Consider the following 12,870-nt stretch of genomic DNA (forward strand, 5'->3'; position numbering starts at 1 on the left):
ATATATTGTGGGCTGATTTTACCAAAACTTAAATTTTATATAGAAAAATGATAAATATATTATAGAAGAATAACATTACATTAACAGTACACTAACACTACTTGATTTGAACAATATCTGACAGTCAGCCTGTACTTTCTTTAGTACAAGAGAATGTCCTATAACTGTGCATGTAAGATGATCCTAACAGGCAATAAATGGTTAATGGAACTAGATTTAATAAAAATAGTCATTAAAATAGCAAGCCAGTTATAAATTAATTATAAATATTTTCTGACAGTCTGCCTAAATTCAAATTCATGTCTAAGTATGCAATGTCAAGTTATATACACTAATTTCTGACTATTAGTTTACCAAACCATTATCTAAGTTATCTAGATAACTTTATGAGCATGACCAAAAAAAGGGGGTGGGGGAGAAAACATCCAAAAGATAAGCAATTTCAATTTGTGGGCAAAACTGAAAAAAAAATTTCTTACATGTGGATCTTTTTAGGAAAAATATTTCTAAATAGTTTTAAGCACAGATAATATGACCCTAACATATTCAAAAAGTATCTTTAATAGTTTTTCCATGAAATCCTTTGAACTTATTGCTACACTGTTGTAGGAAGAAAAGAAAAGATAAATTTGGTGGTATTCACCTACTTAAGAGTAGGCACCATGGGCTTCCCTGGTGGCGCAGTGGTTGAGAGTCCGCCTGCCGACGCAGGGGACACGGGTTCATGCCCCGGTCCGGGAAGATCCCACATGCCGCGGAGTGGCTGGGCCTGTGAGCCATGGCTGCTGAGCCTGCACGTCCGGAGCCTATGCTCCGCAACGGGAGAGGCCACAACAGTGAGAGGCCCGCATATCACAAAAAAAAAAAAAAAAAAAAAAAAAAAGAGCAGGCACCTTTAAATAAAAAGATGATTGGTGGATGCTATCTATTTAATCAGCAGTAAGAAGTTAAAACTGTAGAAAACTAACAACACTGAACAATGTGAAGAGATGCTACAGGTATTAGCAGATACCACAGATATACAAGGGGCTGTACCATTTTTTTTAACCCTTCTGTACACTTCAGTTTCTTTATCTATAAAATGGGTATAATAACAGTACCTATATAGAGTTGTTTATTAAATAAGTTAATATATATAAAGCACCTAGAACAGTGCCAGCACACTGAGACTCCTAATAGCTATTATTACTATCCACTTTATTATTTAAAAGTAATCAGCCATAAGGAGAATAGCTGGAATGAGCAGGATTTTATGGGGGCAGAACTGGGCAACCTCAACTCAAAGAGAAAGCCATATCTATACTTTTAGAAGACGTAAAGTAAGTCAACTGATTACTTAACTATTTAACTTAGTTAACATTGTCTTAGCATCAATACCAGATCATAGAGACAAAACCCAAACCTTCTCCATAGAAAGAGGGTTGCTCAGATAGGCCTTGTGGAGGCCTCAACTTCATAACCCACTGGGTGATTTTACAAGTCACCTTTTGCTTCACACAGTTCCAATAAGAGGCTGCTGGGGATAGTATTTGTAGGTGGATCAATCTGAGGATGAATAGGTAAATACTAAAACATCAGAACCAATAAAAATAAAAACAAACAAAACCCCCAAACTAAAACCTTCTGCAAAACCTTACAATGTATTAAATAGAAATAAATTTGAAAAGATATTTTCTTATGGAGTCCAAATGGGATAAAGTGTTTAATGTATTCATACAGAAGGTATATTAAAAATTAGCAATGAAGCATACTTTTCAAGTCATGGCCATTTACATACATATATAATATATATAAATATACATATATAATTTTTGAATTTAAATATGTATGTACACATATTTGTGTATATATAAAATATTAATGTGTTTATCTTAAAGTCAAGTTTACTCATTTTAAAAGCAACCCCCCCCCACAAATGTTGCCTTTAAAAACAAATTCTAAATTTTGAAGCCTCCAATTTAATACGCTTAGTAATCAACTGTCACATTTCCTATATTTGAAGAATATTTGTAGTTACTGAACAAGAATTTTCTGTATTTTTAAATGAACTTCTAATTTTAAGATACATTTATAAAGAATACAAACCATGATGATAAAATTAGTGCCAATGACTAGCTATAAGGATGGAAAAATTACTTTAAAATTATTTAAAATATTGACTTACAATTAGTTATCAAAATATTCTTCCCTACCAGATATAAAATATTACTTGTATCCTCAATACTGTGTCCATGACCCCAGATGTTTTAATGAACAAAATACATACTACTTTTGTACAGTAAAATTATGCTTTATGAATGTCAGAACAAAATGCCTCTGGTTTAGTATCAATTTAAGTCAGAGCTTGAGGGGAGGAAAAACTTGATTAGGTGTTTACTAACAAAACTCTTCATTTAAACGATTGCTTTTTTCTTTGTGAAGCAAAAATAATGCTGACATTTCTTCCTAGACTGTGGAAAAGAGATAGATGTCACTGACCCTCTACTTCTATTTTTCTGTGGTATAAAATATTTGAGATCCTTATGAAAATTATCCTAGGTTGTAAGTTTCCCAAGAAAACAAACTATAATAATAAGGAAGAGGCTGAGCTTTGCTAAACATGGGGTTTCCCACCCACCTCTCCCCCCAACTTTTCCCATAAAAGCAACCTCTACTATTAAAACAAAGCATCCTTTAGCAAGTAGCTCCCTACAGGATCCTCTCTCTCCTTGAGTGCTTACCACAATCTGATTTCTGGACAGCTGACCCAAAGTTTGTTGATTTTACTGATCTTCAGAAAGCCACTGACTGGCTAAAGTCTTATTGGTGAACAGAGTCAAAAATCAGATGCCCCTGCCATACTTTACAGAATGAGGAGTTGGACAACACAGTTACGTTTGGTTGCACTGTAGTGAAACATATGAGGCATCTTCTTTTTGTCTTCAATTAGCCACGTTTGGGCTGAGTAGCTCTATTACATCTTCAAAAAACTGAGCTCCAGTTCTTGATGGAGACAGAGGAAGGTCATTGAGGAGGTGGTTCAGCTCAAGAGCTAAGTGAAAAATCTGTCTTTTGATTCAGTCCTGCTTGTGGATAGAAGTCATCTTCTGGATGGAAGAGGGAGTGAGATGACCTAGAGTCTTGAATTGGTGGATCTGCAGGAACAGAAACTAAATACAGTGGAGACCTCTTAACTGAGTAACACCACGAGATGGATTTCCTGACAATGTGTCAATATAAGCTAAATATAAAAATTAAAACATGTGCATTGGAACTGATCACGCACTTGTTTTTCCAGATATCAAATGCATTTGTACGATTCTATGAATAAATACGTTTCCCAATATCTAACTGTAAAACAATTCATGGAAAAACTACCAATTAAGGGAGAGGAAAAGACCCATTCAAACAAAAATCCATATACTTTGCCTTTGTGAATGCCACACCCTCACTTTAAAAACTCAGTTCTTCTTTCAAATGACTTTTTCTCCATATACACAAACTATGATCTGTCTATCTGTATAGTGTCAGTGGTAACATATATCAAAATTTTAATTTGAGTTGGATCTTTTAGGTTTATCTCCTAGAGAAATGGAAATTCAAATACATTCAAGGTACTAATTGAGGCTTGAATAATCTACCTCCTCATATATTCTAAGTCTTGCATTAACTAGGTTGAGTCCTACTTATCAATCAAAAGAAGAGTGTATATCATGAAGTAAGGCAATCTTTAAACGTGAGTAGTGACCACCTTAAATTTCCCTCAAACTTTCATCTGAAAAAACCTAAGAAAGCCCATAACCAGGTTACAGTGGATCTAATTTTAAATCTCTCTATATATTAACAAGAATTTTGATGAACATTTGATTACTTACTTCCACTTAGAATTTGAATATGTAAATTTACTGCATATACTCTCATAATTATTAGACCAAGGGTCAGCAAACTATGGCCTTTTGGCCAAATCCAGATCATCACTTATTTCTGTAAATAAAGTTTTAATGGGACGCAGTCATGCTTATTCATTACGTATTGTTTAGGACTACTTTCATGCTACAATGGCAGAAAAAGTAGTTGTAACACAGACTGCAAAACCTAAAATATTAACAACTGGCCCTTTAAAGGAAAAAGTTTGCCAACCCCTGATACAGACCATTATCAAAACATACATACGACAATTTATATTTTAAATTGTTTTGAAAGAAAGAGAATAACAAATAGAATTAACATTAGATATGGTTCTACTATAACAAACTTACCATAAACAAAAAGCAAAAGTAACAAAAGTCCCAAGAGGAAACTTTATCTAGCTTTGATTCAGATGAAGAATTTGATCCTATCTTAACATTACCATTTTAAGAGTATATACATAAATATTATGGAATTGACATATTCAAGAGTATATAAATGCCATGAAACTGTTCCCTTAAAAATGGTTAATTTTATGTTGTGAATTTCATCTCAACAAACTATTTTTTAAGAGTATATACAGTATTTTACAGGTTTCTACCTTTAAGTGGGCCACATTATACTGTAGTGGTTAAACATGTAAGTTACATCTTACCTAATAATGTGGTTTCTCCAAAATCTCTTAGATCATCCCAGACCCTTGTGTATATTTCTTCTTTGCCAGTAGATGGAGACAACACCACTGAAAGTTTAAAAGACATCATTCCCTGTTTAAAGGGAGCTTGCTGGTCTGAAAACTGGGGGAACCCTAACCCAAGATTTCTTCAAAGTTATTTTTTAAAAAGCAGACAGAATGGCTATGCACAGAATGGCTATGCCAAAACTAGAAATCCAATATTAACTATGGACACCCTCAAAACTTACTGAAAGGGAACTAAACTCTGTACATGATGTAGTACAACTAAATCATTTTAAAATACAATCATCTCTATAATTTTTAAGATTCAAACTTCCTGCTCATTGCTCCTGATTTAGGTTAGCTCATTTAATTTTCCTGTTTCAGAAAGTGTACCTCAGATATATAAGAAAAAGAGTTCTTTGAATTCCACAGATGCAGTACATATGAAGTTTTTTTTATATTAGTCATATGCACTGCTAGGAGCCTTTTATTCAAAATAAGACAACTGTCCGGATCCATAGGAAACAGTAAGAATTTTATAAAGAAGAGAACTAAAGAAGAAATGGTGGAAGCAATAAGAAAAAAATTCAATTTTATGGTCACACTGAAAAGAAATACTCATGAGAGGGAAATCAAACTCATCTACTCTCCAAGTTTCTTATTTCACTACTAAAAATTATGTAAACAGACCAAAACCATCTATCAGAAATAAATTTCAAATCTGGAAGCTTAAGAAATCACATCAAAATAATTATTTATAGTTTTAGTAACAGTTTTCTTTTCCAAATTCAAAAGCCTGAAAGCCATTGTTCTTAAGGGCAATTCTGAACATAAAAACAAGGTTATCAAGCTAAAAAGAGAGAACATATTGCCATGCTATTTATATTTGCCACAAGACTCCTGTCCTTGAATTACACTAAACAAGAACAACCTATTTGGCAGAAAATGTCTTAAGAAAAAAATTTACCTTAAACAAGTAATATACAGTTAAAAAGGAATTCAAAAACCTAAAATCCCTCATTTTTATGTATATTTTGCTCATCCTCTGATCTATATCAGAACTAAAATCAGTTTACATAAAAGGGAAATAAATATATTGATAGTATCCAGATATTACCATACCTACAGTACCTTTCTAGGTTAAACCAGAACTGACAATAACTGCTTAAATCCTCTTATGACTGATTACAAGATAAGGTAGGTAAAGTAGCTCCTGAACCACAAACTATTTAACTCTAAAATTTTATGATTTCCAAGCTCTAATAACTATCATGTGCCAAGAAAACTATACACATATTCTAACTGCCTATTAAGAGCACATAAACAACCATGAACACCTTTTCATTGCTCACATGGTAAATGTTCTGTGACTTTATTTAGTTAATCCTTGGGTTGGCTTCCACCTGACAAACAACAAAGTTTTTGACCCTTTCCCAATCCTTCAACAACTGGTATATAAGAAGGTAATGCTAGTTCAATAACAATCTCCATGACAGAAAGGCACTTTGTAGTTTTTGAAGTGTATTCACATATATTAATTCAAATTATATGATAGGAAAATCTGAAACATAAAGTAAAACCTATGGTCAACACACGTAATTTGCAGTGAAATGTAAATGGTATTTGTATTTTGCACTGTTACCTGTCCATCAACACAGAGGAGGAAGAAATACTCTAATTTTTTAAGTAAAGCAGTAACTAGAAGAGTGTCAAGGAATTCTGTGATTAAAATAAAGTAGATCTACTACACTGCAACCTACACACCATATTACTAGAAAAGGCAATAAAAATGACCAACAAGGAATAAGGCTTCTTCCTATTAATTGGGTTTTGGAAAAACAACAACAACAACGCCAAGTGTTAACCTGGCAAGCTCTCGGGGACCTAAGATGTCAGTGTTCCTGCCTCCACCTGCTGGCAAACAGGTTATGAAACTAGCAGAGAGCAATGGGTAAAAAAAGTTCACATTTTTTTGGTAACATTAATGTTGTTTTATGTAGTTATTTATTTAGCATGATGCTACTTTGTGTTACTAAATCATTAAAATACAGATGAAATCCATTAGGAATAAACACATTAAATTTCACCAAAAAAAAATTTACAAAAGATTTCTTGGTTCAAAATATCTAACAGGCCAAAACTCAAGTTAAAAAATTTTAATTACCTGATAAATGACATCTTGGAAAAGGACTGGAAAAGTAAGTGCTGCATCTTCTAGCTCATTTAAACTACAGTGTACTAGTGTTTCATCCTTAAAATAAAAAGGACATATTGAATGAACCAAGATATTAAGACATTTCAATTGATAATTTTATGTATTCATGATCACCAAAAACATTTATTAAAGCACCCATTCATACGTGGAATTTTATATTTATAATACATTATTGTGTGTGGCATAGCAAACTGGGATAGAATTTTCTAAGTCACTGGTTCTCACGTGTGGCTGCTAGAACAGCAAGCAGCATCAGCATCATCTGGGAACTACTAGTTAGAAATGCAAAACCTCCAGCTCCATTTCTTATCATTCAAACTCAGCAAGGAGTAGAGAGGAGCTCAGCAATCTATGTTTCAATAAGCCTTTTAGGTGATTAGGATGCATACGCATGTTTGGCAACCAGTGTTCTGAGTCCTGCAGTTGCCAATTTTCTGTTAAGCAAACCACATATATACTTTCTTAATTTTTTTTTTTTTACAATTTGCCAATGGAAGTTTAGTATCTATTAAAATATATATCTTCTATTTATATATAGCTCCTTATTCTTAAACCTTTTATAAAGAATTTTATTTTAGAAAATGGATATTTCAGTATCTGTTGAATATGTTTCATAGACATAAACATTGTTTAACTAAATTAGCAGTCAATCAAGACTTCTTTCTCATCTTTGATTACCAAGCCCTGTTTTCTTATGAGGAAAAGAAGGTAAGGATCATTCAATGTAAGGTATGTGCAAATATGTATATTTCTCAAATCCTGAAGGATTAAAAAAAAGGCTTCCATTTGTAGAAAGTGACAACACTTAAAAAAAATAAAGCTGCTAGTAACTACCCCCCAAATTTTTCAATGTGTTTTAAGATGAATTAAAATGAAACACAAATGCTCATACCTTGTGATTCCACCTCTTATTAGCTGGAGTGTTTCTTTTAACCTAAAGTTAAACTCTGGGGAGGCAAAGAGCAAAAAATACTCTAGATATGCCTCATTTTCTTTTTCTTTTTCTTTTTTTAAACATCTTATTGGAGTATAATTGCTTTACAATGTTGTGTTAGTTTCTGCGGTATAACAAAGTGAATCAGCTATATGTATACATATATCCCCATATCCCCTCCCTCTTGAGTCTCCCTCCCACCCTCCCTATCCCACCCTTCTAGGTGGTCACAAAGCACTGAGCTGATCTCCCTGTGCTATGCAGCTGCTTCCCACTAGCTATCTATTTTACATTTGGTAGTGTATATATGTCAAAGCTCACTTCGTCCCAGCTTCCCCACCCCGCCACGTCCTCAAGTCCATTCTCTACGTCTGCGTCTTTATACCTGTCCTGCCACTAGGTTCATCGGAACCATTTTTTTTTTCAATTCCATATATATGTGTTAGCATATGGTATTTGTTTTTCTCTTTCTGACTTACTTCACTCTGTATGACAGACTCTAGGTCCACCCACATTTTCTTTTAATAGCATATCAGAGTACACAATTCAAGGTATTCCCTTAGTATCTTTAAAAAAGGTATTCTATGGGCCTCCCTGGTGGCGCAGTGGTTGGGAGTCCGCCTGCCGATGCAGGGGATACGGGTTCGTGCCCCGGTCCGGGAGGATCCCATATGCCGCGGAGCAGCTGGGCCCGTGAGCCATGGCCGCTGAGCCTGCGCATCCGGAGCCTGTGCTCCGCAACGGGAGAGGCCACAACAGTGAGAGGCCCACGTACCGCAAAAAAAAAAAAAAAAAAAAAAAAAAGGTATTCTCTTTCTTATAATTGAATCATAACTAATTCTACTTTCTTCATCTACAGCCTATCTAAATTTTGATCATTCTTCTTTACCCAGTTCTGTAAAATTACTCACTTATGCTCACCAATTCTTATCTTCCCCTCTCTATTTACCTCCACATTGGATTAAAAATTATATGGCCAAACTTGCTATCATGACATCAACTGCTAACATAAAAATCTAGCAAAATCTTTTTCAGTTTCTGTACATCAAATCTAAACTACTCATAATCAGTTTCAAAATTTTTCTTTTTTTCCCCACTTATCCTCTAATAAACACCTTAAATACTTAGGCCTTCTGGATACCTATCTTATATCTCTTTGGCTAGGCAAAGGCTAAGGTGCTGAACTCTCAAAACAACTACACATGCTAGTTAAGATTTTAAAAATATGCTTTTCCTCAAGATAAAAAAACATTTTTTAATAAGAACTAAACCACATTTCCAATTATAGGTTACTAGTAACAAAGGCTTTTAAATAGCAAAATGTTTTCCAGTATTATATAATAGATACATATTTTTGCTAATATCAAGAAATTGCCGGCAGATGGTAAACAATGGTGACCATATATTAAACTTGGTTAGGAAAAGATAAGAGATATTCAGTTTTCAAAGCTCTTCTGGTACCCTAAAAAAATATAAATTTAAAAATTCACACCAGGAGAGCATATTAAAGGTTTTATTAGTCAGCATTAAGAAGTCATGCTTTTGAGAGTCTTTTAATAAAGTTATTAGTATTAGATAATACTAATACTTAGTATTAAGTATTACATAGATTGCCCCTCCCCCCAAAAAAGGAACAAGAAAAGGAGTATGGTCTTGCATGAGGTTAACTCATTAAGACTTAGGTCCTTCAGGGGAACATGACTGTGACCCCCCCACCCCCCAAAAAGGTTGAAATCTAGCCATGAAATCAGAATTTATTGGGAGATTAAAGAACAAAACAAAGGGTATAGGAGTATGGGGGCAATAATTAATTTAATTTAAATAGAAAAATAGTGAAATGGGGGGGTTGGTGGGGGGAGAAAAAGAAAAAGAAAGCCTAATTTATTTTCAAAGGGTACTGGAAACCAACAAATTGGGGAGGCCCTGGCATTAGACTGTGCTTAAAATAAAAACATTTCAGAACACCTAGGACATGTTTTTATAGTAAATGTATGTGTAAGGCTATTCATTCACTTGTATTCTTTTAGGTATTTTGGGCTAGTATTTTTAAAAAAGAATTTAACGCCTTTACTTTCCCTAACTCTACAGATAATATACTTACCAAGTCTAAAACTAGGGAGAATTCTGGTGTGCTTCTTGTCTTCAATGGAAGGGCAGGTTTCCTATTTAGTTGTTCTTCTGTCAGTGGTGGAACATGTTTGATGAAATAATAGCTATAAATCAAATTTTAAGAAAATGTCAACATTTCTACTTTTTTGTAAATATAAAACATATTACTAAATTCAGCCCATCTTTAAGTTTTTAATTAAATAATGCATATTTAACCTAGTAAACCAAACTTATAAAACACATAAGTAAAACTGAAAATACACAAATTAGTATTTCAGTAACTCAGCAAAGTATTAATACCTACAGGTCAAATGCTCTTCGTAATATACCATTTAGCCACCCCTCTACACATGTACTTTCATTCCGTTCAAAGAGAGAAAGGGAAAAAAAAAAAAAACTCACGGGTCAAATACTTCCCAGTCTTCTTCATAGGTGGCCTCTGCATGGGCTGATGAATAACCACTATCTGGAGTTACTGGTGCTATTTAAAAAAGTGAAATACAAAATGTTGCTTTTACTCACTTAATGCTCCCATGAAGTATACATTTTTACTGCTTTTATTAAGATCTTCCTGAAGCCCTATGTATTTTAGGTTAAAGATAAGACAGAAATAATTTGTAAACAGTATTTAAAAGTAAATTTATAAACACATAGATCTAAGTCTGGATCCAAAGGAAAAATTTACCATAACAGACAAAGTGGCAAGCTATATCATGGCTAGCAAAATTTAAATCCCTAACAGCTAAGAGAAAATTTACTACTTACACTATTTCCTACTATTTACTACTTACACTGTGGAGTGTATTATTAGGAAAATACACTCCACAAAATTTCCATTTCTAACTGGATGATGTTTGTATGTATAACCATAAAAATTTCATGGTGCTCATAGCAGTAATACTTCACAAAGTGCACAGTACATACAGTCAGTCAATATATGTGTGCTGACAACAGATCCCGAAGGTAGTTTTAAACCTAAGATCTATGAACAGGCTTTAAGAGGTCTACAAACCCCTAAAGACATATGAAAAAATGTTTTATGTACATTTTTACAGGCATCTCAAGGTTGTCTATGATCTTAAAAGTTAAGAAATTATGCTGTATATAGAAATCAGTGCTTTAGAAGAACCATTATTTTACTTCTCATTTACAAGCAACTTAAAAATAATCAAGCAACAATTCTGTATTCCACGACACATAGTCCATTCTAAGTTTGAATTAAAATTTGATCAATTGATAAAGCTTTAGAAATTATGTTGAGAATTTTCTAAGACAATATTTACAACTTAAATTCAATGAGACAACGATAACTTACAAGCTAAACAGGTAATGTCTTGGAGATGAAAGTTTAAGGTGGATGCTAGAGACTGAATGTTTGTGTTGCCCCAAAATTCATATATTGAAACCTAATCCCCAATGTGATGGTGTCTGGAGATGGAGTCTTTGGGAGGTCATGAGGTCATTAGGTCAAGAGGGTGGAGCCCTCATGAATGAGATTAATGCTCTTAAAAAAAGACCCCCAAAGAGCTTGCATAGCTTCTGGCATATGAGGACACAGTAAGAAGACAGCTATCTATGAACCAGAGAGCAGATCTTCACCAGACACTGAATCTGTTGGGGCTTTGATCTCAGATTTCCTAGACTCCTGAACTATGAGAAATAAATTTCTATTGTTTATATGTCACCTAGTCTAATGGTAGTTTTTTACAGTAGCCTGAAAGGACTAAGACAGTGGACCTCAATAAAAATTGCTGTGATCTGTCTATAGGAATGGAATACTGGTGGACACTAGTCTTTCAGGATAAAAACTTACATTTTTTGCTATTACCATGTATTGATACCTTCTGAGACAGAGCCAATACAGTGTGTATGTTCAATAAATGACAACAGATGTAAAGCAGAATGTTTGTTCATTTCTAACAACTTTATGCCAGTAACGGTTCATTAGCACAAGGGGACAAATGGAAAAATATATCTTCCTACTACTTTACTATTTCAAATTCCTATTAATCTCAGAGAAAGGGGGACAGGAAGTAATTAGTATTCGAGCACCTCCATGCTAAGCATTTTTCGTATTTCATCTCATTTAGTCTTCAAAGCTCTAAATTATTATTACCATTTTAAAGCTAAGAAAACTGTCTCAGAGTGCTTAAATAAGTTATCTAAAGTCACACAGATAAGTAAATGGTAGAGCCAGCCTCCTTCCTTCTTGTTCTCTTTGGCTACATTCTTGAAGTTGGGGAAAAGTACCACTTTTGTCACTCATACTCATATTTTAAGATCAGCAAAACTTTTACTTCTTCCTTTCATGATCCTCCCAGAGTAACTGCAATGTGCCACCTCAATATTTTGCTCATTTATTTCTAACAGCACTCACCACACTGTACAGTAATTTTTGTGTACACTTGGCTCATCAATTAGATCATATACTCTTCAGGGTCCATGAGCACATCTTAGTCATCTTTATAAATAGTGCCCATCACAAAAAGTAGGTGTTCAATTAAATGTTAGAAAAACGAATGTATGAGACAAATGGAGTAAATCTTACTATTCCCCTCTAGAAACTAAAGTTATAGAAACCCCTTCCTGGTAGGCACAGTTGTCAGAAAAAATGAGTACAAAGGTTTATATAGAAACACAAAAACAGAAAAAACATCAAAGAAGTCAAAAGCCCTGGCTTCGGGGCTTCCCTGGTGGCGCAGTAGTTGAGAGTCCGTCTGCCGATGCAGGGGACACGGGTTCGTGCCCCAGTCTGGGAGGATCCCACATGCCGCAGAGCAGCTGGGCCCGTGAGCCATGGCTGCTGAGCCTGCACGTCCAGAGCCTGTGCTCCGCAACGGGAGAGAGGCCACGACAGTGAGAGGCCCGCGTACCGCCAAAAAAAAAAAGCCCTGGCTTCAGTCTATACCTTATCATTCACTAGCCTGTAACACCAGGCAAAGTAATCAGCATTAGATTTGCTTGTTAGGTTCAGTATTATTCCTAAATTATAACATTATAATTTAACATTATCAATATTAACATTTTATTTGTTATTGATTGATT

At 34.3% G+C, this 12,870-nt stretch overlaps 1 protein-coding gene across 2 annotated transcripts in view; it reads right to left on the reverse strand.

Moving 5' to 3' along the window:
• Window positions 1–12,870, reverse strand: part of CTDSPL2 (CTD small phosphatase like 2) — a 71,464-nt gene that overhangs the window by 12,767 nt on the left and 45,827 nt on the right. For both annotated transcript variants that reach the window (XM_081229618.1, XM_081229617.1), the window contains exons 6-8: window positions 10,228–10,306; window positions 9,818–9,929; window positions 6,732–6,818 (exon numbers count right to left, since the gene is read on the reverse strand). In XM_081229618.1, the coding sequence (XP_081085744.1) occupies window positions 6,732–6,818; window positions 9,818–9,929; window positions 10,228–10,306 (278 nt within the window). The remainder of the gene's footprint in view (window positions 1–6,731; window positions 6,819–9,817; window positions 9,930–10,227; window positions 10,307–12,870) is intronic.

Source organism: Mesoplodon bidens (assembly GCF_964165515.1).
Source record: "Mesoplodon bidens genome assembly, chromosome: 3".
NCBI lineage: Eukaryota > Metazoa > Chordata > Mammalia > Artiodactyla > Ziphiidae > Mesoplodon > Mesoplodon bidens.